This window comes from Juglans regia, chromosome 3 (genome assembly GCF_001411555.2).
Source record: "Juglans regia cultivar Chandler chromosome 3, Walnut 2.0, whole genome shotgun sequence".
In the NCBI taxonomy this organism is placed as follows: domain Eukaryota; kingdom Viridiplantae; phylum Streptophyta; class Magnoliopsida; order Fagales; family Juglandaceae; genus Juglans; species Juglans regia.
This window is the reverse complement of record NC_049903.1, coordinates 19,882,079-19,907,623: the sequence shown is the minus strand read 5'-3', so window position 1 is coordinate 19,907,623 and position 25,545 is coordinate 19,882,079. Positions and strand designations below refer to the sequence as shown.

The window sequence follows — 25,545 nt, the reverse complement described above, 5'->3', positions numbered from 1 at the left end:
ATGTATTGGGGTTCGACACATGCATGGGATAGTCTTCAGAGTTGTTGAATAGTGGTGGCATGTGGGGCTCACACGCAGCTTGGGCAATGCGTGAGCCAAATGTGCGAGGTCAGATGATGGTATTTATTGGCCAATATTATAGATCAATGTCGAGAGAGTGTGGTCGTATGGCACCTATATGGATTTGATAATTGAAAAGCATTAGATCAGATATTTTCGATTGAGTACATAGAAAAAAAAACTAGAAAAAAAGCCTATATAAGATGGTGGGAGAAGGAGAGAAGATGGAGAATAATAGGAGGGAGGAGCAACTCCGCTCCTTCTCTGACCAGAAAAAAAAAAGGCGAGGATCTCTTGGATTTTAGAGACAAGGAAGAAAGAGTAATACTATATATAGTCATAGAGTGCGTAAGCGCCATGCAATCATTTGAAAAAAAAATAGTGTCCACTGTTAAAAAATTAGTGTTTTTTTTTTTTAATATGCGTATCATATTTACATCTCTTTTTCAAAGAGATTGCACAACACTTACGCATCCACGATTGCAAATATCGTTTCTAAAAAAAACATTATCTTATTCATCCATTTACATATTGATCGTAGTAGCCTATTTATATATGAAAATATCTTACCTCTTAAAAATAAAGTTATAGGCTATATCCAATAATTTATACATAGAAGTTCACAATTATCAATTTCTAAATGCTTTGTGGTGATGTTTGATTTTTTGCTAAAATTTTCTTCTTCATGCGTTCTAATTTTTTTTTTTTTTTTTAACGTTATAGATCACCTAGTTTGTGATATGTATTACATTTAGTCATTTATTTGTTTGACATTAATCTCGAAATATATTTCTTTTTGTATGCATGAAGCCTCCTCAAGCTGGTTGCTATATCGTACACCATGTTCCTTCCACGACCTTTATTAATAGTTTGTTTTGTCCTCTAATATTATTTTGTGTATGCTGAAGATGCTCTTGTACATAGTACTACATCAAACGTGAGTGAGAAATGATCTTGCCTTGTCAAAGATCAGCAGGCTTGTCTTAGGTTGCTCTACTATTTTATTCCTTGACCTCGTTTCATTGAGTTAAATCTAGATCTTGCTGGATAACTATTATTGGGTATCACCTCTTAAATTATTTTAATATTCTTTCATCATAAATAAATAAATAAATAAATAAATATTAATGCCAATGATTCCTTCATATTTGTTGGATATAAAATTAATTAGCATCCAGCCGATTGGAAGCATATTGCCAAGAATAAAAGATAAAATAAAATTAAAAGAGTTTGACTATCATATGAAAGTGATATAAAGTAAGAAATAATCTTGAGAGAAGTCACTGTTTGAGAGTAGCCACTTTGTACATTCTATATGGCATCATCCTAACATCTAACCACTTAAAAGATTAGGTTTCATTTAGATTAAGAGTTGAGATGAGATTAAATAAAAGTCGAAAGTTGAATAAAATATTATTTTTTAATATTATTATTATTTTGAGATTTGAAAAAATTGAATTATTTATTATATTTTGTGTAGAAATTTAAAAAAATTATAATGATAAAATAAGTTAAGATCATATGATTTTTTTTAAATAAAAATATCTAAAAAGTTTAAAAGAATATATTTTATACTTATATATTTTTTTTGAAAGGATATTTTATATTTATACTTGAATTAGTCTTAACAAACAATGATTCTAATTTAAAAAAGAGACGTGCTACCAGGGTGTAGCACCATAATGCTACCGACAAGACCATTTGACTTTTTTTTATTTTTTTAAATTTCTCTTGATTTATTTTTTTCATATTTTTTTTAAATTCATAATATTATTAAAAAATATTTTTTTAATCATTAAGTAAAAAAAAATTATTAAAGATCAAACTATTGATCTAAAAGCTTTAAAACTATTAGATACTAATTTGGTTAAACTTTTAACCCTCAGTATCATAAAATTTTACCACGCTTCTGAATCTGACGTTTATGATAGCCTATTCTATCGATACTGACCTGACAGTAGCCATTTCTCTTTTGACGATTTTACTCATTTATCAATATTCAATAACTTAACATTATACTCACACATAATATCAAAGCATTTTAATCCAGCCTAAACGTCATCTCCTCCGTAACTTGAACTCGTGACGTGATTCTTGTTTTAATACTAATTGTTAAAGATCCAATGATATTGATCCAAAAGTTTTAAAACAGTTAGATACTAATTTGGTTAAACTTTTAATCTTTAGATTATAAAAAAAATTAAAAAAAACTCTTTAAATTCTACACTTCTATCGTAATTCGCATCCTCCTACATATATAAAATAATAAAAAAATTAACTTTATATATAAAAAAAAGTGCTGATAGGTTGTTGCTCAGCAGTGTTTATGTCGTCGCCTAAATAAAATTTATCTTTTTTATTTTTTACATTTTTTTAATATCTTTAAATAATTTTAAAAAATATAAAAATATTAATACACTAATAATTAATAATCATTTTCTTAATCAAGAAAAAAAATAAAAAAAATAATTAAAAAGAGAAGTTCAAAATAAGAGGTGATATTAACATTATTATAAAAATAAAAAAAAAAGCTGGCCATGAAATAAAAAATTCAAACAAACAAACGACGCGCACGAAGTGATGTGTCCGAGACGCCAGATCAAATCTCGTTAACGAAGACGTGCGCGCACTGCCATGTAGGACACAGAATCAACGGAGACACGCGCCTGAACATTTTGACCCATTTTATTTTGTTTTGTTTTGTTTTTTCTACGCAGAACAGCTACAAACAAGCACGGCACTCCGCGCGTGTGGTTGTGTGTGAAACAGATGACGTTGCACTGTTACACTCGTAGCCAAAAAGGACAATCGTCACATGCAGCACTCCCTCCCCTTTACCTCCCCACCTTAAAACGCGGCGTTTTACTCTCCGTTTCCTTCGTCTGTCGACTCTCTCTCGGGGTGTTGGTGATTCAGCTCATGATCGCTCGTCATTTTCAAGGTTTGTGATCAGTAATGTCCGAGTCATTTTCAATCTGTGTTTTTGTAAAGGAACGAGAACCAGAGCAAGGTCCTAGTTATGAGATTTAATTTTCCTTTTTTGGTAAAAAAGTGTGTGATATTTGGAGGGGTTAAAATGCTAAGCATTCGATTTACATGCTAAGCATTCTTATTAGCATACCATTATTTCGAGGGTTGGTTTCTATATTAAACTTTTTTTTTCTAAGAAAACTGTCACTCATTAGATCTAATGGAACTGGTCAAAAACTCCTTTTTTCTACTGTCTCTGGTAGTAAGGCAGAACTCCATTTTCCGGGGTGATTTTCTCCATGTTTGATGTATTTTGCATTTTTCCGGGGACAAAATTGCTGAAAAATCCTGATCCAGGGGGGCTATACGTCATTTTGTATGCCGGATTGGTTTTCTTGGATGATATTTGTATTGGGCATGTTTTGAAGTAGATTATTTGTAGTTACCTTCTTTTGGTTTCGTTGGATAGTCGATGCAATTGTGAAGCTTTGATTTGGATTGCGGGTGCGATGTCTCAAGCGTATCTGTGTTGTCCTTTAGAGGGTTCTGCGTAGATTATGCATTTTTCAGTTGTCAGATTAACAGAGAAGCTCTCATCTGTATTCACATGTGCGCTCGCGCGCACACACACATTCATTTCACGCAGGTATAATATAAGAGGTTAACATGTGAGGAATAATTCGACAAGTTTTTGTTTTCCTGTTACGGTAGAGTTTGCAGGGTCACGTGTGGCTTCTGAGAGAACCTAAGCTAGAGACGCAATATTTTGAACATAAGCTTCTTGTTTTTTGTTATTAACCAGAAATACTTTTTGATACATTTGAAATATGGGAATTTACTTGGGTAATTATTGTTTATTATGATCACTTCTGATATTAGTCTCTGCTCTATAGGTTTTGATTACAGTCTGTTATGAGAACTAAATAGAGGCCTTTGTAGTCTATGAAACCATTAAAATCCTGGAGATGGCTGATGAGGAAACGGAATGCCTTTTCTGATGGGGTATGGTCTCTCTCTCTTTCTGTTCACACCTTATACTTATAGTTGATAATAGTTTGGGAGATATTAACATAGTACCTGTATCATATTCTAGAATTGATATTTTTAGAGCTTAAATTATATGATGCTGGTGTAGGGAAAATGTGGATTAAAGATGAGACAGCTTCCGTTTATGGGAGTCGTGTGTACAGTTGCATTCTTCTTTGTGTATAGGATCACAAATTATCAGCATCGGCAGACAGAGGTACAATCACCCTATCAATTCTTCAAATCTTGTTTGTCATCTTTTAAGAGGACCAATCTGGTAAACAGAATGTCTTTTTGCTGTCCTTCTTCTGCTCAAATTCAAATTCAACTTGTTTGATACTTTTCCACCTCAGGAATTTCCATAATGACATTCCTGCAATGTGTTGGTTGATTAGAAGAATGCTTAATGGTTCTGAGGAACGTAAATAAATCAAACTTATGTAGTTATTCATTTGGGTTCACGATTAGCCGGTCCAGAATCTCCAGTTTTCAATTCATGGTAGTGTTTAGATATCTTCAGTGGCTAGTTTGCCATCTGTAATATCTTCTCAGTGAATCACCTCAAGGCTTTATACTTATATATCAAACTTATACTTATATTTGATTTGTGTCCAGCTCTTTTTACTCTTACGTTTCTTTAGCTAACCTTTTATTATTGTCATGGTAATTTTTCCCATTACCAGATGGATGGAGAATTGCATCGCTTCAACGCCGTAAAGGTAAGTACTGTAGTCCTCTTCATTTATCTTGTCAAGGTTAGCACGTCATTGCTTCCCTTTATTTGCTCATAAACCTTGTAAATAGCTACCTGGTAAGAGTGGTAGTTGTTGTTAACTCCATTTAATCTATGGCTTATAAATTATTGAAACTCCGGCTGATTCAGTCACATGGTTTGGATGATTCATTTGGAACATGTATGTTCTATATCTTCATTATCAGTCTAAGGATTCTATATTCTCTTAATAGGAGTATCATTTGGAATCTAGATATTTGCATGGTTTGCCTCATGGTATAATACAAGCCAGTTCAGATTTGGAGCTAAGGCCTTTATGGTCAAGAAGTAGTTCACGGTCAAAGGTTAGATTCTGATTCTATAGTATTTGGTTTCTAAACTTATCTTTAAAATTTGCACTTACTTTTATGGCCGTAGAAAAACTGTTCGATGATTTTTAAAAATATTGGTAGACTTGGCCTTTCGAAACTTTCTGTTGCAGGATTTTTGTTATGTAAAGAATTGTATCATTATTTCGTGTGACATGTGGTGGCTACTGAATTACAGGTCAATGGTTTTAGCAATCATAACTTGCTGGCAATGCCAGTTGGTATTAAGCAAAAGCATAATGTGGATGCTGTTGTGCAAAAGGTAATACATTTTTTCTTTTTTATTTTTAATACATTTTTTCTTATTGGTAATACATTTTTTCTTTTTAATACTTTTTTTCTTATTGGTAATACATTTATCTAATTTCATTGAATTCAGTTTCTTCCAGAGAATTTTACAATTATTCTATTCCATTACGATGGCAATATGGATGGGTGGTGGGATCTCGACTGGAGTAACAAGGCCATACACATAGTTGCTCAGAACCAAACAAAGTGGTAAGATTTAACCACTAGTAATTGGAGTTTTTTTTAATTTTAACGTATAGGGTAGATTGATGGTTATAGTTGGGGATTGATATGTTTTGTTGGAGGTGCTTTCGTAGCATATGAATTTAATTGTATATCTTCTGATGAGCTTAATTTTTTTTAAAATTATAATATCTGGGACTTGAAACAATGAGCCTCTCAGGTTATGGGAGTAATGCAGGATTTTAACAAAAGGTTTTTTACTGTTGTCTTTCTACATAATGCCACCCTCAGTCTCCAAATCTGGGGTCAGCTCTGAAAAAAGGCATTAGGCAACCAAATTGGTTTTGTTTTTAATTTTTTCAAATTATATTCTTTATTCCATGCCTTAGTTAATGGATGTCTAAGTTCTGGGGGTCAGACTATGACTGAAATCGTCATATGGTATGAAATGAATTCGGTTCCTTTGTGAAGTTTTTAAATTGCGAATCCTACCGTCACTGTTGCACAAATACATGTTAACCTTATTCATGCTGTATTTGTTGGTTTTTCTTATTTGTCCTCTTCTCAGGTGGTTTGCAAAGCGCTTTCTACATCCAGATGTGGTGTCCATTTATGATTACATATTTATTTGGGATGAAGATTTGGGTGTTGAGCATTTTAACCCAGGAAGGTACACTTGACATGCTCTTGGGAGATCTTTTGACTGTGATGTTTGTAATTCTGTTGAGTGTAAAGGTTATAGTCATGTTAGTTCTGGACCTTAATACAAATGCTTCAAGACTGAAGTAAAGATCTTGGTGGTGTAGAGCTTTCTAGTTCTTTCCATGAAAATTAGAAGAGTTTGGGAAATCTGGATCACATTGTTCCTGTGTCTTGACTATTTTCAACAGTAGTTGATCAGATGGATTTATATAGTTAAAGTAATTGCTCAGTATTGTCTTGGCTATATTTTGATCTATTAACTTCCAATTTCTTGTCATATTTTTGTTACCCATGATATATATATCTTTTAAATCCTGTTTCAATCGCTGTCCAGCTTATTTTCTTTAACTCCCTAGACTCCTAGGAAGGAAATCAATTATCTTGCTCAGTGCAACTACTCCTGAAACCATTCAACCTTGAACAGTATATTGGGACAGTTTATTTGTTTCAGGATGTTGGTCAGTATTTCGATAGTGGCAGGGGGGGTTATTTGTGCAATCATGGTTTCGTATCGTGGTCTTGGGGCTTTATCTATTACTTATTGGGAGGCTCATATTCTCTCCATAGAGAACAAGTTAATTTCAGATTTTGTTTTCCAGGTACCTGGATATTGTGAAAACAGAAGGACTTGAGATATCTCAACCAGCTTTGGACCCAAATTCAACTGATATACATCATAGAATTACCATTCGTGCTAGAACGAAGAAGTTTCATAGGTGAATAATGATGTGGTCTTATGAGAACCATCTGTGGGAATAAACTTGTATTGCTTATATATAGAATTCTTCTCTCTGTACAGGAGAGTCTATGACCGCAGAGGTAGCGTGAAGTGTTCAGATTCCAGTGAGGGGCCACCATGCACTGGGTAAGTTATCATACCGTTCACTTGGAATTGGACATTATCTTTTCTTTGATTTGCTTATCTGGAACCTTTTGAGTTTTCTTTCACTTTTCCTTTCCATAACCAAAGAAGAATGAACGGTTACATGAGTATACCTATAAAGTTCCATAAAATTGGGCTGTAAACGAAATGGAATAATTAATTGATTTGACTACTTGTTAAACGAATAGGACCTGTTCAGATCTGAACTCCTTAGCCCATAAAACCTAATTTATGATTGCTCTATTACATGAAAAATTAGAGGCTATGAAGACAGTATCAAGGTTTTTGCAACGGACCAGCAGTTCCTACATGCATCTGCATGATGACTGAGACCAGTGTCATTGTTGTCAATATGTTACTCTCAATGTACTATCCATATAAGAAAAGAAAGATAGAGGGGGTGACAGGCGCGTGTGAGGGGGTTTGTTGGGGGGGGGGGGTCACTTTTGTTTTTGGCTTCTCTGACTTTGAATTTAAGAAGAATATATACAGGGACGTTGTTCATGTTTTGAGTTGAGAGATACAGTGCTCTGCTATTCGCTTTTCCAGATCCCTTGAAAGTTAGGAGAATATAGAGTGCCAAATGACTTCCCCTGAAACCTCATTTCTTTAATGTTGTTTAACAGAAGTCTTCTGCCATGTCAATCTCATCTTTGTAGTTCCCAGGTCTTTTGAAATGAATAAATTTTTGGTAATTTCTTTTAAGTTTTAACTACTTAAATAGTTAAAGTTCATCTCCCAAAAATATCAAGAAAGAGCAGTTTTAATCTTTTGAGCTAACCTATTTTTGGGTACAACTCTTTTAATAATATTGATCCAACTGATGGTTATCTTCTGTTCAATTTAATAGGGGAGTAATTTTATTTTGACTTTTTTACAAGTAAGATTTTATTTTGATTGTCTGTATTTACTTGTAGATTTGTTGAAGGCATGGCTCCGGTGTTTTCAAGATCTGCTTGGCATTGCACATGGCATCTTATACAGGTAAGGATATATACATGTGATCTATCCATAAATTCTATTAACTTATGCTACCATCTTTGAAAAATCATTCAAGCAAATATGGCTCATGTTTCTGCATTGTTGTCATGTACTGATAATGACCCTTTTCATTTTACATTTAAACTAAAATCTTTGTCCTGAGTTAAAACCCCACCAAGAGCTTTTACCAGCAAAACCAGCTAGCATCTTTCAGTACGTACAAGCAGTTTTACTTGTATAAAGGAAAAGTATGTATAAGCAGTTTAGTCTGATAATGACATGATAACAAAATTTATTTGGGGATTGGAATTCTTATTTGGGGGATATATCATTTTGCCATTCATAAAGATTTTTCCGCAATATTTAAATGCCTACCTTTAGCGCATGTTACTTGGTGGATCCAAGATGTTAGAGATTCAAAGCTTCAGATTAAATTGCAAGTTTTTTGTGCCATGTGCTATATCAGGTTGATTTTCTTACTGTTGTATGCCATATACTTGTATCACAAGTCCATGAATCCAGATACTTGTTTAATATATCTTTTGTTTGATGAGTAATAAATTCCATTGAAAAGCACCAGAAAGGTGCAACCCTAGCACACAAGATGTATAGAAGGGAAACACCCATCTAGAAGTAGAAAAAAAGATGCAAGAAAAGCATGCAAGTTAAGCCTATTAAAGTTTACAGCAGTTCCCCAGAGGAAGATAGTATTTAAAAAGAAAATGTTGAGCTCCTCTGACATCCGTTCTCTGTTTTTAAGATTCCTGTCATTCCATTCCCTCCAAATACTCCATGTAAGGCAAGTAGGGATTATCTTCCATACTGCTGCAATTTGTGGACTGCCATTTAACCCCAAGCACCTAAGACAAACCCTCCCAACTGAATAATTCATTCCATAGATCCCTAGCAATCTCACAATAGAGTAAAAAGGTGATCAATATACTCTCCACTCTTCTTGCACATGCAACACCTACCAATCACAACGATGTTTATTTTCCATGTGTGTTCTCTGTTATGAAAATCTTATAAAAAAAACAAATCTGTTGCAAGAATCTTTCCTATAGGCTATGCAAGCAAAAATGCAGCTCTCGTAGCCAAATCCTCTTCCAAAGAAACGGGTTATTATCATGAGGAAAGCGCAGATGGATCAATCCTCTCTTGGAAGGGGTCTAAAGAAGCTTGCCTTCCTCCACTTCTCAACCTGGAGGCATATAACAGATTAAAGAATGCAGCAAAAATTTCTACTTCCCAATCATGAGCAGCTCTGATGAAACTTTCATTCCAGTAAGGGAAGCCACTAGATATCTCCAAATGGTCTGCCACATAAGCATCCTTAAAGACCAACCCTATAAACATTTGGGAAAGCTTCCTTGAGAGCCTGTCTCCACACACAAATCATGCTAGTTTCTAATCCTAGAGTAATATCTCACCTCAAAATCTAAGATATTTGGAAAATGCCCCCCACTTTGTTTTTATGTTTTTCCATAAACCTACTCCACGGGATCCTGGAATCTCATTAGAACACTATCCACCCATTGGCATCCATATTTAGAATATACTACACCCCTCCACAATGCCTCTTTGTCATTCTGATAGCACCATATCCACTTCTTTAAGAGTGCTCGATTAAACAAGAGAAAGTCCCGTATTCCCAATCCCTCAGAGATTGGAAAACCTAGTTGGACCAACATATGAGGTGGAATTACTTACTTCTTCTCACTCACCCCAGGCGAAGTTCTGTTTTGTAGCTTCTCTAGACAGGTAGCCACACTACTAGGAATTGGACAAAGAGATGTACCGTATGAGTAGATTATAATGAGTGCTCTTAGTCAAGGTAATCCTGCCACATTTTAATTAATACATCATCTTCCAACCAGCCAGCTGATGCTCAACCTTCTTGATAATCCCATACCAAATAGCCTTGGTCTTGAAAGTGTCTCCCAAAGGAAGACCCAAATACTTCATAGGAAAAGAAGACATCATACACCCTAGAATACTAGCAAGACTGTCTATATTAGTTACTTGACCTACAGGGACCAACTCAGAGTCTTAGATTTAGTGAGATTAACCTTCAACCCCCCCGAAACTGCTTCAAAGCATAAGAATAAAGCATGCAAACAGAACCCAAGGCAGCAGACATACTCGTTGCTTTCTTTTTGCTGAAATTAGCGATTATGCCATCTCAAATGGCGATGTAGATCAAAGGAAGATAAGCAGTTATCTTAATAGCCTTAGGGAACAGTTGACTAAAATTAGTGAAAAGTTATGATTTATTAGGACAGGTGGACGTGGGCTTTGCTTTAGTGGACAAGCTTCTAAGCTTACCAAGCAGGGCAGGTTCCGGCCAATTCACAATGGGTTCTTCTCTCATCAAAGGCTTATTTTCGTGTGCGAAAATCAAAACCATTGGTCAGTTAAAAAAGATTGGCCCATTGGAAGTGGATCTGGTCTGCAACAATGAAAAGGGGAAGGAGCCAACATAGGCCTGACTCATGGAATTTAGGTCTGGCCCATGAACTAAAGACAAAGGCAAGCAGTCCCTTATTTTAGATTGAATGAAGCCCAGTATACTGTTTTCGACCGAGCAATAAAGAGGAAGAAAAAGGAAAGGGCAAGCAGGCCATTCTTATTATTTTTTTGATAAGTAAAAATAAATTTTATTCAACAAATGTAATAGGTGAAGCCCATGTACATAGGAAGTATACAAAAGAAAACACCTAGTTACATTCTAAGAAGGGGAAAAAGAAAACAGAAAATCATGAGCTGAAGCTCCATCAAACCCTAAAGCAGAAAACCATTGCAATAAAGAAAATACAAAGAATTTCCAGATTTCTTCCATAGTGCGCTCATTATTAAAGCAACGCTCATTCCTTTCCCACCAAATATACCACATGAGACACAAATGAACCATCTTCCACACCGTAGCCGCTTGTTTAGAACTACGAAGCCCCATCCAGCATGCAAGCAAATCCTCTACTTTCATCGGCATCACCCAAACCAGCCCAACTCTACTGAACAGTCCATCCCACAATGCCTTAGCCACCTCACAGTGCAGAAGTAAATGATCCACAGATTCTCCATGCTTCTTACACATGAAGCACCACTCCATAATAACAAAACCCTGCTTTCTAAAATTATCGATCGTCAAAATGTTTCCAAGTGATGCTGTCCATATGAAAAACGCTACTTTGGAAGCCACATGAGACCTCCAAATACGCTTCCATGGAAAAGGAGAACAATGCTGAACAGTCAATACCTTGTAATAAGACCGTACCGAGAACTTTTTACTACCTGTATGCTTCCATGTCAATTTATCCCTCTCACTACCCCCAACCCGCAGGGAATATAGGAAGCTGAAAAAATCAGACACCTCAACAAGTTCCCAATCCTGTACAGCTCTAGTAAAACCAACATCCCACTGCAACATTCCATTAGAATGGACTAACACATCAGAAACAGAAGCATACCAATGGGCTGCTATACGAAAGATAACCAGAAACACACTGAAAAGAGCCTGATCACCACACCAAGCATCAAACCAAAAACGGATCCTTAAACCCTCACCAACAACAAAGTTCGTATGTTTAACAAAGTTCTCCCATCTCTTTCTAATAAATTTCCAAAGACTCACACCATAAGAACCCCTAACCTCCTTAGAACACCACCACCCGGCCCCCCCCCCAATTTCATCTTGATACCTCCACAACCATTTCCCCAACAAGGCCTTGTTAAAAATACTCAAATTTTGGACCCCCAAACCACCATTTGAAATAGGAGAACAAACTCTATTTCAACTAACAAGATGGATTTTAGTCTCCTCACCCATTCCTCCCCGCAAAAATATGCGAAATACTTTTTCAATTCGATTTCCCACACATGCAGGAATAGGAAATAAAGAAAGGTAATAAGTTGTGAGATTCGAAAGAGTACTTTTGATAAGATTGATTCTACCCCCTTTTGATAAGTATAACCTCCTCCAACCCATTAGCCTTTTTTCAATCTTCTCAACTACTCCATCCCAAATAGACTTGGCCTTGAAAGACGCTCCCAGTGGAAGGCCAAGATATATTTCATAGGTAGAGCAGCAACTTTACACCCCAAAAGCTCTACCAGACAGTTAATATTCCGCACATCTCCCACCTGAACCATTGCTGACTTACCCAAATTTACCTTAAGGCCTGATACAGCTTCAACACATAGTAAAAGAGCTCTTAAGGCTTGAATCTGTCCATGATCAACATCACAAAACATAATAGTATCATATGCAAAAAGAAGATGAAAAAGTATGATAAAGTCGTTGTTAACATTTCCCACCGTAAATACAGAAAGAAAACCCCTCCTTACAGCAACCTCCACTCATTCGACTCAAAGCTTACATGATAATGACTAATAGGAAAGGGGATAACGAATCCCCCTGTCTCAATCAACAAGAGCTATGGAAAAAACCACAAGGATTTCCGTTAACTAACACTGAAAACCGAGCAGTAGAGATGCAATGTCTAATCCATGCACACCACCTTTCCCCAAAACCACATCTCCCAAGCATATAGAAAAGAAAATCTCAATTCACATGATCATACGCCTTCTCCATATCCAGCTTACAAATGACACCTGGGACACCCTCCCTCATTCGGCTATCTAAACATCATTCATTAGCAATCAACACAGAATCAAAGATTTGCCTACCCCGAACAAAAGCATTTTGGGGCTTAGAAATAATTTTTTCCGTCACTGTACTTGTGCGATTGGCAAGCACCTTAGAAATTATCTTATAAACCCCACTTACCAGGCTAATGGGGCGAAACTCAGAGGTGCCAGCTATTTTAGGAATAAGAGAGACGAAGGTGGCATTAAGAGACTTCTCAAACTTTTGATTGTTGGAAAATTCCTGGAAAACCCGCAACACATCTACCCTCACAACATCCCAACAAACTTGAAAAAAACCCATGGAAAAACCATCCAGACCAGGGGCTTTATCTTTGACCATTCCACAAACCACTTGATAAACCTCATTCTCCTCAAACGGTCTCTCCAACCAACTTGCAGACAAAGAATCCAATGAATCAAAAACCAAATCATCAAGATTAGGTCTCCAATCAGCCGTCTCGGTTAGTAGAACTTCATAAAACTGCACAATATGATCTTGAATCTCGTAAGGGGATGAAAGCACATTATTATCAGAATAAAGCATCTCAATGGCATTACTACGCCTATGTGAATTAGCTGTTCTGTGATTTTTTTTTTTTTTTTGCAAGCAGGCCATTATTTCAAATGGCTTGAGCCAGCCCTTTAAGGGATATGTTGCTAAATGGGTTCCTTCAGTGTTAGGGCATCTAGATCCTCTGTGTTTGTTGCCGAAGCAAGTTTGATGATTCTTGGAGCATTGATAATGAAGATGATTGCTGGAGCAAGGGGATTGGTCTTCCTAGTGACTCTTAACATCAGGGAATGACTTGTTGCAATGTCTTTCCTATCCACATTTCGAAAAAAAATCTTCATAATCAACTGGTGAAGCCTATTTTTTGATATAACCGAAGCCTATTTTTGCTTCTCTGTAATTGATCTTGAACTTAGAGAGGGCAGGTGGTACACAATTCATATGGATATGAGGAACAGTTTGATGGTGCTAGGATATATTGGGGGATATGGCAGTCTTGGATCCTATTTTGGGTGAAACTCATGGGGATATGGTAGTATCTTCAGTAGGTGGTATTGAAGTGGACTGGTCTCTGACCTCATATGCCAATTTGGGAATGTTATCTTCCTTTGTATACGTCCTGTGTACTTGGACTTATGCCTATTTCTTCGAATAAAATTATTACTTATCAAAAAAATAAATTTGGGAATGTTATCTGTTAATGAAGCCCCTAAGCTACTTGGGCTATGCCTAATGTTTAATTCAATAAAATTCTTCATTACTTGTATCCAAAAATGAAGGCCAGCCTACCAAGTATAGGTGTTGCTCTTGTATACACCCCCTGTACTTGACTACGCCTATGTTCTATTATCAATAAAATTATTATTCACTGATAAACATAATATAAAAAATGAAGGCCCCAAGCAAAAGTCAGTAGCTGTCTCGGGCAAGTCTCAGCTCTTGGAGTGGTCACAGGTGACTAGAGAGGGGAAATGTATTCCTTTGGGAACTGATAAGGGATTGGGCAGTGGAGCTGGGCAATGTTGGAGTGGTGAGGAATCAGTTCATGAGGAAGCTATTTGTTTACACTCCATTGGAAATTTGTCTGCCGCGTGGGTTTGGGAATTTTAGTGATAGTGCGTCATGCCTGTTTTGTGTCCCATTGAATTTGTTAAATGTAGATACCTACAGCACAGTGCAATGACTTTGAGCTGAGGAGAATGTGAATGATCCCATTGCTTTCATCCACTTGAGAGAAGATGGTCTTTTATATAATTGGTGGTTTTGGTTAATACTAAATTGTCTGACATTTTGTGCTTCCATGGTTTGTTTTGTTTTGTTGATTTTTAGTTTTGTTTGAATTTAGGTTTCAGCTAATATTAGATAAGATAAATCTTTGTTTTTTTTTTTAACCAATTTTTTGCATTTATTTTCTGTTTTTGTAGTAGTTATCTTTCTATAATGCGTGAGTGGAACAATTACAATAAGTGCCAGTTTTTAATTATAATTTAATTAATTTACTAAGTTTCTTTCCTTTTGTTCAGAATGATCTCGTCCATGGATGGGGAATGGATATGAAACTTGGGTATTGTGCACAGGTGAGATAGATATTTTCTGGGCATAGTTTAAGGCCTCTGATGTTAAGAGATTTTCTCAACTTTCTTCCTTGATTTCTAACTATAATCAATTACTTGTGTTATGCAAACCAAATATTAAAGCTCGACCTGTCAGTGGAGCTTATTTTGGGGTCATTGTGTTTCATTGCTAGCAAGGAACAAATTCACCTTTCCTGCCACTTCTCAAAAATCTCCATCAGCCCTTCCTAAATCTCTTGTATTAATCTGCTATGAAGTCTGATAATGAATTATATAGTTGACTGTTGTAAGTACTTTCTTCTTTTTCGAAGCATGTGAACAAACTAATGGCAATAAAATTGTACTACAAGCATGGCTGCCAACGCAACTTTACTGTGTACCCAATAGCAGTAGTATTATTCCCAATTATTGCTTAGCGTGATCAACAGCATACTTATGCATGCTATCCTGTTAAGTTTCTAAAGTACTAATTTTGCTTGGTAGTGAGCTTGCTTCTTCACTATTAGTCTGTGTTGACAATTTAAAGTGAGCATGTAGTTAGTTTTCTTGCTTTAGAGGTGTACCAGTCTCACCCCTCTCCTTTTCTCTTACATGTTTGGGTTGATAGTTATATTGCTGTTTTCTGATGTCATCTAAATGATAAATATGAAGGGATTTACTTTTTTGATGCCATCTAGACGATAAATCTGAATACATTTTCGTATATCCCACATTAAATCAACGAAGTACTGGGATTTGGATAAAAAAGAGTTGTCGTATTTTTCAATCTTCCTACCTACTTGTCAAAACCTTTTATGCCTTTCTTTTGGGCATGTAAGACTGGTTGCCCGAAGGTATTTCAAGGGGTTATTTATTATCTTACCATTTATGAGATATAACAAACAATTGGTGTGAGGCCTATTTTACATATGTGCTCACTGCTTAATGACTTCCTTTTTTCTTTCTCCCTCTCCCTCTCTAGTACATTAAAATAATCCTCACTACACATGTAACATTAGAAATACTTGATGGATAATTATGGCATTTTACAGGGGGACCGCACTAGGAATGTGGGAATCATTGATAGTGAATACATTGTTCATAAGGGCATACAAACTTTAGGTGGGAGTGGACTGCCTGCAAAAAAGGTTATTTGCTTTGTCTTTTCTCTCATTGTTTAAACTGAGGTTGGATTTAATACTTTACCTACTTTTTTTGTTTGGAACCACTGAATTGACAAAGTTTTGTGGATCGTAATCATTAGTATGTTATGTAGCCAATACCAGGTTCTATTGAGAGGATTTAACATTTAGGAAATGTAATTAATTACATTTATGCCTCTTTAACTTTTTGTATATGTTCTGTGGGTTATCTATTCAATATGGTACTTGTTTGCCTACCTTTTATCTAGACAATTTGCTTCGCATGAAGACAAACTTATCTTGTTTGTTGATCTTATTGCCTAAACTTGGTAACCAAGATTAATTGTTTGGTTTGGCTTCTCCATTTTCTCTGGATTTCCTATCTTTTTCTCTTGAATGCCAACTTTTCGTTGCTTTCATTTATGTTGTCAAAATTAGGCTGTAAAATATCCATATAGATGTCCAAATGAAAGCATTCAACTGAACTCAACTTATCCTTATACCTATTGAATTGGCACCAGCTTTATGTATCCTTGTCAATTAATGGGGATAGACTACATGTTTTCTTTTTTAGCCATTTTATCTGATCCAAAATCACTCTTTGATCTCAATACTGCTCTAAAATGGCACTTGGTCAAAATCTGGCTAACTATTTGTAACTTAGTTTCACAAAGTCTGGAACTCATAAGGACCTTGCAATGAAGGGTCAATTGTCCAAACTGTGCATGGAACATAATTCTTGAGGTTCATTCCTTTCTTTAGTTTGCCCGAGTAAGTGATGTCTCCAGAAATGGAAAGTGTTCTCAAAAGACTTTTCTGTTCAAGAGGCTTTCATTTTGCAATTGACTTGAAAAATGCTGTTGATTTTCTTGATAAAAGATTGAAATACTATGCATTGTCTACAATCAGCTCGCTATGGGACTGCATTGGTTAATTAGCTTCCATGCGAGCACTGTTTCCATGTCTTGAGGGGTTTGATCTTGTGATTGGCTATTGCTGTCAAATAAGTTAGTGGCGTGTGATAGTTGACGACCAAGGATACCATGTCCTTGCCGTGAGAGCTAACTTTATTTGCTTCACTTGTAAGAATCATCCTAAATGTGTCAAAATCACTTGTAAAAAAACTGTGTGAAAATCAGACAGATCTTTTCTTTTTCTTTTTTTATTGGCACTTTGGAACAAAGTTCGGCTGGACTGGAAATATTTACATATGTATATATGGACATGTGCAGGTAATCAGGTGCCTGTAGGTATGCATCTACTCATATATTCATGAATATAAACATATAAACATACACATGCATATATTAATGAGCATTGCTATTCATAAGCCCATATACCACACACCAAAATTTTTTTATTTTTTTAAAATTTTTTTAAAGTTTTTTTTGGTTTTATTATTCTTAAAATAATTGAATTATTCTACTCATAATCTATATACTACACATTTGGTAAGAGAATAAAATTAAAAAAATCATAAAAAGGTTGGTGTGTGGTGTATGAGGCTTAGGAATAGAATTTTTCTATATTAATAGATGTACATCTCTCTTGTAACAAGAGTAGCTTCACTTGCCATTATTTTACTTATAAAAAAAACCTTAAATTTTGTAGGGTGGCACTATATACACTACACTCAATGCAACTTCTTTTTCACTTCATATTGAGATTATGTGGACCATTATAAATGCATGTGAAGTGGATTTGGAGTGTACTGGTTTATCTTCATCTCATACAGAACAATTTGATTTCTACAAAGAAAATAATTAAAGTTACATTTAATCGGAGATTTGAATATGTTAGGCATGTGCCTACACACACACATGTATACGGTGGTGTAAATATTTGATCCATACTAGTTTACATGCATCCTCCATAAACTTAAGTTTTTAGCTCTGCCCTTTCTATCTGTATAGACTTGCATGTAAGTATAATGTGTTAATCCAAATAGAGAGATGTACTATTTATTAACTAGGTGGTGCTATTGATGCTCCACTTCTAGCTTCTTAAGAAACATTTTAAATGAAATATTTTATAAATACAAAGGGGAGTGAGAAGCTTAAAGTGGAGTGCCAATAGGGCTATTCCTTAACTGTGCCCCATTCTTTAATTGTTTCTCCTCGTAGAATCTACTTGAATTTGATTGCTCTAAATTTGTGTTCGCCAGACATTATTAGGATAATAATGTATTCACTGAGATAACTGAAGGGGAAACGATAGCGCACAGGTGTTAGTTAACCTCCTTTCTCATTATGATGTTAATAAGACATCATGTAAGTGGTAGGCTCAATAGCCTTGTTGGTTGGTGATAAGCACTTTTCCAGGTAAGTACAAGGAGCATAGATTTTGGCAACTTCTATGAGGTTTGTTCGTATCGAAACTATGGCGATGTGATCCCTCAAAAACTGTCTTGTACAAGTGTTTTTTCTATGCTTGATAAGTGGTAGATTGATCTGTTAGGTCCACTGCTTATTACTTGAAGGTTTTAACAATAAATGAAAGTTCAAGGTGGTATGATCTTTCAATTAATTTTTCATATCAATCTATTTCCAATAATTGAGTAGGTTTGATGGTTGAGAATATGTCTTATTTCCCTTTGTAATTATTGTGCTCGCTAAATTTTTGTTGCAGGTCTTGAACCCTGAAGACTTGGCTAAGGTAAGCTTCATTTCCTTTCAAACACTAGATTATGGTTCCCTTCATGCATAGATTAGGCATTTTTTGTTGGCCTGACCATATGCTTAGGATTAAATTAACCATTTGTTTGCTAATTTTTCTTCTCAATTTTCAGAAACATGGTGCTTCAGCTTTTGATGTGCGAACCGAGGTGAGAGTTTTAAGAAAAAAAAAATTGTAGCTAGAACAATGAATGTGAGGCATATGGTTTCAATATAATGCACTCGAACAATGATTTAGAAGGTATTACGACCGAGTAATATTTGCCCTAGACATGACTAGAATTATGCAAAGATTGTTTTAAACTTTTTATGTAACTAGTTTGCTTATTATGTTTTCAATGAGATATCTATTTCTGTACAAACCTGAAGCCTGGAAAGTCTGTTATTGTTCTGAAAGCATAGGGATGGTGGCATATAGATTTTATTGACTATATGGCATTAAGCAATGTTTCTTTTTCCACGATGAACTTGTTGGTTTTTACAATCATGATGGATTAAACAGATTAGGAGGCAATCGACATGGGAGCTTCAGACATTCAAAGAGCGTTGGAATCAAGCGGTCGAGGAGGACAAGAACTGGGTTGATCCATTTAAAAGAGGGAAAACATACAGAAAAAGAAAACAACAAAACCGTTTTGTCTAGCTTGTAATTTTACCAACATGTTTGGATATGGTAGTTTAACCTCACCCACAAACACCAACTCTCATCTATATACTTCAGAATTTAGTTGATGTAGCTGTTATTATTGGGTTCTCATATTTATTTCATTATTTGATTGACCACAATATTTGTTCTTAGAATCCAGATTTTGGCCTTTGTATTCTTTTTGTTTCCACATTTTAGTGGGACTTTGACCTTTTTGGTGTAATTGAAGGCATACCATTCCCGTCTTCATGGATCGACAATGAGTCATTTTGGGGATGGTGGCTCAGATACGTTATAACTGTTTGATTTTTGTTCGGCCTGATGTCCCCCATCCAATGTCAGTCTGGTTCAGGTCGGATTTTATTATAAGTAATTCTGCGTAAAATCGTAAAGTTCATAAATATTATGTAATTATTTTGAAAAAGAGTGAAGTCTATTATTAAAAAATTAATTTTTTTTAATAGGATTTATGTTTTTTTTTTTTTTTAAGTGATTATACGATAATTACATAATTTACTATTATAAATATATTTTTTCATAAAAAAATATATGTATAATAAAATCCGACCTGAGCCGGTCTGATGTTGGTGCATTTGTTAACTGATCTGACTCAAGTACGTATAGGGCAGGCCATTCGGAGCTATTTTGTCTTTTTATAAAAGTAAAATGATATTCTATTACGCTTTTCATCAAAGAGAAATGATATTTATTGTACATTTTTTTAAAAAAATAAATAAATATGAAATTTATATAAAATATTAATTTTTTAATAATAATTTTTTTTTTTAAATTAGTGTGTGATGTTTGCAGCACAATCATGACTATATCTAATATTAGCAGCATTACTCGTTACAAAATTTTATTGATTATTTGTTATTTTTTAAAAAAATAAACTATGTTCCAAACTTCCAAGTGATAATCTTATTAGTTCTCGACACATATTCAGATCACAAAATAATTAGCTTATAAAATTTAATAAAAAAATACTATTTGCAAATTGATATGTAGATACAAATTTTATATTATTGACGTGACATTGATTGATTTGTCAAAAAAATTTAAAAATTTAAATTTTATGGACAAAACGACTCTCAAACAAAACCGACCTTATCTGTTCGGTTGGTCGGGTTGAAAAAAAGGCTTTTAACATAAAGAATTATAGGAATTATTTTATACATGACCTTATAAGTAATATTGTTTGTATCTTAAATTATATTTATAAGGTTTTTGAGTATTATATTTTGCATAATATATATTATGAAAAAAATAATATAATTATTATAATTATGAGTGACAATATATGACATGACTGATGAATCTGACACCAAATAAATGGATTTGGATGCAATATAAATGAGTTTCAATCAAAATGGGTTGACACGATAGAACACGATTAATAAACAAGTCAATTACAGATTAACTCGCAATCAACCCATATAAGTTTATAATATGAATAAATTCTATTTTCAAGTTTTATAAATACTTAATTTTATGTATTTTTTTTGTTGGAATGTAATATTAATATTAGTATTTAACTACTTAATATCTCAAACTGTTAAATTTTTTTTGTTAATATGTAATTATTTTGTGAAAATATTAATTTTCTTATATATTACTGGTTTGGGTATTGATAATAAAATATGAAAAAAACTATACAGCTTCCTCCACACACCGCCTACGTGGCCTTTTTTCACTTTTTATTTTTTTAAATCTCAAAACCATGTGTTTTGGTATAGCAGCTATAGGAGACCCATTTGATTTTCCCCCATGCATCATCCCTCTCCAGGGCCCGGGTTGCTGCATCCTTCTCCCCCTCATTCAACATTAGGCGTCATTTTCCCCCACCACCCAGCTCATCGTCATAGCAAGCTACCGCCCATTTCTATTCTTCCGCCCAACATTGTTATGTTTTTCCAAAGATAAGGGTAAGAAATGAAAGGAAGCATTTATATTTTTCTCTTCTCGTTTTGTCTTTCCATTTCTAGCATATTGTATTTTTGTGTTTAATGAATCTGTGAGTTTGTATTTTTTTTTAACTGTGTTTTGTGGGGTTTTTGGTTGTTGTAGATTTTCTTAATTTTTTGTGGGGCTTTTGGTTGATTTGTGATTTGTGTTCATTATATATTTGTGGGGATTTTGTGGGGTGTTGTGTTATGTTTTTGGGGGTTTTTTGTGGGAACAATTGTAATATCTTAATATTGCAAGAATGTGAAGCCTTCAACTTCTGGCAAATTGAACCCTCCTACTTGTCCTAATAATTAATTCATTAACCTCCTTTTAGAATATGCTTAATGAAATTCAAAATCTCCAATATGCATGGAATAAGTTTATTCATGGGTTTAGAAAACAATACTTAGATGTTGCACCCCCATCGTCATGCAGCTTGCATGTGTAATGAGCTGAGTGGTGAACCAATATAATTCAGGGATATGTAAAATTTTGGGATTCTTCTTGCATTAGATATTACTTTCAATCACTTGTTTTAAATTATTCGGTGATATTTATTGGTTCATATTTAATTCGGTGATATTTATTGGTTCATATTTATTGGTTCACAAGTGATTGAAAGTAATATCTAATGCAAGAAGAATCCCTGAATTATATTGGTTCACCACTGAGCTCATCACGCATGCAAGCTGCATGACGACAGGGGTGCAACGTCTAAGTACTGTTTTCTAAACCCATGAATGTTCTATTCCATGCATATCATATATCCATGCATATTTGAGATTTTGAATTTCATTAAGCATATTCTAAAAGGAGGTTAATTAATTAATTATATTAGGACAAGTAGGAGGGTTCAATTTGCCAAAAGTTGAAGGCTTCACGTTCTTGCAATATTAAGATATTACAATTGTTCCCATAAAAAGCCCCACAAAACAGAATAAAAAACTCCACAAAACAGGACACAACACCCCACAAAACATAACACAAAACCTCACAAATATATAATGAACACAAATCACAAATCAACCAAAAGCCCCGCAAAAATTGGGAAAAATATGCAACAACCAAAATCCCACAAAACACACTACAACATAAAACTCAGTTAAAAAAAAATACAAACTCACAGATCCATTAAACACAAAAACACACAATATGCTAGAAATGGAGAGACAAATCACAATATGCTTCCTTTCATTTCTTATCTTTGTTTGAAATAGAACAATGTTGGGTGGAAGAATAGAAATGGGCGGTGGCCTGCTGGGACGATGAGCTGGGCGGTGAGGGAAAATGATGCCGAACATTGAATGGGAGGGGGGGGGACAACGTCGCCGGGGATGATGTGGGGAAAATCGAATGGGTCTCCTAGCTGCTATACCAAAATGCATGGTTTTGAGGTTTTAAAAAAAATAAAAAGGCCACGTAGGCGATGTGTGGAGGTTGTATGAACAATTGCAAGTTGTAAAGCTTTACTCATAAAATATATTGTTATAAATCTAGTTGTAGTTATGAATGATTTATATAGTTATCTTTGTATTAGATATGAAATTATATTAATTGGGTTAAAAAAATAAATATGTAGGTTAATTCAACTATTTATATGAAACAGATTGAAGCAGTTGAAACGGGTTAAATAGATCGTGTCCAGATTAACCAAATTAAAGTTAATTATTAAACGGGCTAAGCGAGTCGTCACGTGTCACCTGTTATATATACGAGTCATGTTAGGATTTTAGGGTCTAACCCATTTAAGTAAACGGATTACGTTCGAGTTAACTGATATAGTTTAATACTCATGACATGATCTAACATGAGCACGACCCGCAAACATGAATAACCACCCTTATTATATAATAAGTTTGACCTAAAACTGAATATAAAAAGCTTTGGAAATTTCTATACAACATATGATACAAATTTCTGTTGGCTTCTCTTTTTTTTAATCTTAACATATTTATTTTCACAATTGGAAGAGATATACATTGAATTCTCAAATTGCTAGGAGTTTTTTACTCATCATTCAAAATTATCAAAACTAATACATTGTCCTTGAAATTATAGAAAAAAAAATATTCAAATTTCTCATCTTCCATTAAAATAGGATTGTCAAGGTTATTGACAGTTGCCATATATTGATCGTTGCCATATTTTCCAGATTCACCATCTTCAGAAAATCAATCACCTTAATTCTAGGAATTTGTCTAATTTGTATAATTAGTCTACTTACCTTTTATACATGTTTCCATACTTAGTCTTTTGTACATCTATATATTTGTAAAGTGATACACAAATGAATATACAGTTTTGCATAAAAATAATTCTCCCTCTTCATTTTAACATGGTATCAACCTAAACCGATCCCTATCCGAGCCACAAATGGCTAACTCCTACAACCCTCTCCACCCTCCACCATCGGCAAACCGGGCCCATCTCAACTCTTCTCCGCCGAGTCCCATACCTGGCCTATCGCCGGAGCTATATTAGAAGCTGCTCATCTTCCTCGCGCCGTCGTCCTCTACCACTTCCTCACCTCCTTTCGCCCACTTCATTGGTAATACCCTAGCCTCTTCTTTATCTATTTTTTCCTTTGATCAACACCATCACTGGGTGGTGGACAGTGGCGCAAGCCACCATATGTGTCATCAGCGTGCTGCCTTTACCGATCTACGGCGCCCCTCTTCCGAGCACACTATACAACTCTAGAATGGCCAAGTCGTTCCCATCAAAGGCCTTGGCACATGCATTCTCTCCCCATCCCTTACTTTATCTAATGTTTACTTTGTTCCCCAATTTTCATTTAATCTTTTATCAGTTTTCCAAATTACACTTCATACTTCATGTGTCATTTTATTCTCTTTTCACACTTGTTTATTTCAGGACCCACGATCGATGAGGTCGATTGGAGCGAGTGATCTTTGCAATGGGTTCTACGTGTACTAGCCTGAATCTTCTCTTGCTTTAGCTACCCAATCTACTGTCAATAAGACCTTATGGCATTAACGTCTAGGTCATCTTTCATGTTTTATTATTCTTAGTCTTTTTAATTCTCCATGAATTCTCTCTGAATGTGATGTTTGTGCCTGATCTAAGCACACCCGATTACCTTTTTCTATTAATGCAAATAAAAGTGTTTCTCCCTTATCGCATTTTTTGTGATATTTGGGATGTCTATCATATTTCTTTTTCTCAGGTTGATGATAACAGCTCAAGTGTGTGCAACATGCAAAAAGTGCATAACAAAAGTCACAGCGGTTAATTAAAAGTTAGCCAACTAAGTACCAGAAATTTAAATACATATATCCAAAATAAATTTTCACTAAAAAGATATACAGTTATCCAATATAAATATAATACAAACCAAATTCATAGCCAAAAAGTGGGAGCAAATCCCAATACACAAGCAAGTGATTCCAAATCACTTCTTCGACGAAGCCGAATCCTCTGACTCTACATCAACATCATCACCTGCATCAAAATCTACAGTACCATAAAACGATACTGCAGGGTATCGAATACCATGAGATTTTAAGTATCAACAAGTAATCAACCAAGCAACCCAAAAGATATATAAATGCATTAATGCAACCAATAAGTATTCATACACATGACGAAACATGAATGTGATCCAAAACCCTAATTTTCTCTGAAAATGATTATTTTTCAACGTACGCCGAAAATTCCATTTGACCCAAAATACGCCATGAATAATATCCACTATTTTTTCAGAAAATGACCCAAACATAAATCAACCATTTTCCCAGAAAATGGTGCTCGTAACCATTAAATCATAAATTGTCATTTTCCCGAAAAATGGCCAAACATAATCATTATTGGACACTGTAGGCGGGAATCACAGACAGAGCTCTACCACCATCGCTACCGCGTGCACTGTAAGCGGGAATCATAGGCGAGACTACCACTATCCCAGCAGCTTGCGCTATAGGCGGGAATAGTAAGCGGGACTACCACCATCCCTACTTACCACCAACCCACCGCATGCACCATAGGCAGAAATCACAGGCGAGACTCTACCACCATCCCTGCTTACTACCATCCCTACCGCATGCACCTTAGGTGGGACTCTACCACCATCCCTGCTTACCATCATCCCTACCGCGTGCACTGTAGGCGGGACTCTACCACCGTCCTTGCTTACCACCATCCTTATAGTCTCTTTATCCTCTCTCTCAAACTATTCAATCCAATCATTTCAAACATACCCAAAATCATCTC

At 35.1% G+C, this 25,545-nt stretch overlaps 1 protein-coding gene across 4 annotated transcripts; it reads left to right on the top strand.

The window, feature by feature from the left end:
* Positions 1-2,893: 2,893 nt before the first annotated feature.
* On the top strand, positions 2,894-19,508 carry LOC109005452. Of its 4 annotated transcripts, none has more exons than XM_018984398.2 (16): positions 2,894-3,001; positions 3,924-4,032; positions 4,166-4,273; positions 4,740-4,775; positions 5,023-5,133; positions 5,336-5,419; positions 5,537-5,655; positions 6,197-6,298; positions 6,930-7,046; positions 7,130-7,195; positions 8,131-8,197; positions 14,876-14,929; positions 15,958-16,053; positions 18,676-18,702; positions 18,836-18,871; positions 19,225-19,508. In XM_018984398.2, the coding sequence occupies exons 2-16, from the start codon at positions 3,973-3,975 to the stop codon at positions 19,363-19,365; spliced, it is 1,224 nt and encodes a 407-aa protein (XP_018839943.1). In that variant the 5' UTR covers positions 2,894-3,001; positions 3,924-3,972; the 3' UTR covers positions 19,366-19,508. The 4 variants fall into 4 exon arrangements, with proteins under 4 accessions (XP_018839943.1, XP_018839945.1, XP_018839946.1 ...); XM_018984400.2 differs by lacking the exon at positions 2,894-3,001 and adding an exon at positions 3,021-3,070; XM_018984401.2 differs by lacking the exon at positions 2,894-3,001 and adding an exon at positions 3,121-3,194.
* Positions 19,509-25,545: the final 6,037 nt, after the last annotated feature.

What these genes read in the sequence shown, in the direction of transcription:
- LOC109005452 (XM_018984398.2), top strand. Translation starts at nt 3,973, where the DNA reads ATGAAACCATTAAAATCCTGGAGATGGCTGATGAGGAAACGGAATGCC. An exon ending in GCTCAGAACCAAACAAAGTG is followed by an intron (nt 5,656 to 6,196) that starts GTAAGATTTAAC and finishes TCCTCTTCTCAG; the next exon opens with GTGGTTTGCAAAGCGCTTTC. An exon ending in GCACATGGCATCTTATACAG is followed by an intron (nt 8,198 to 14,875) that starts GTAAGGATATAT and finishes CCTTTTGTTCAG; the next exon opens with AATGATCTCGTCCATGGATG.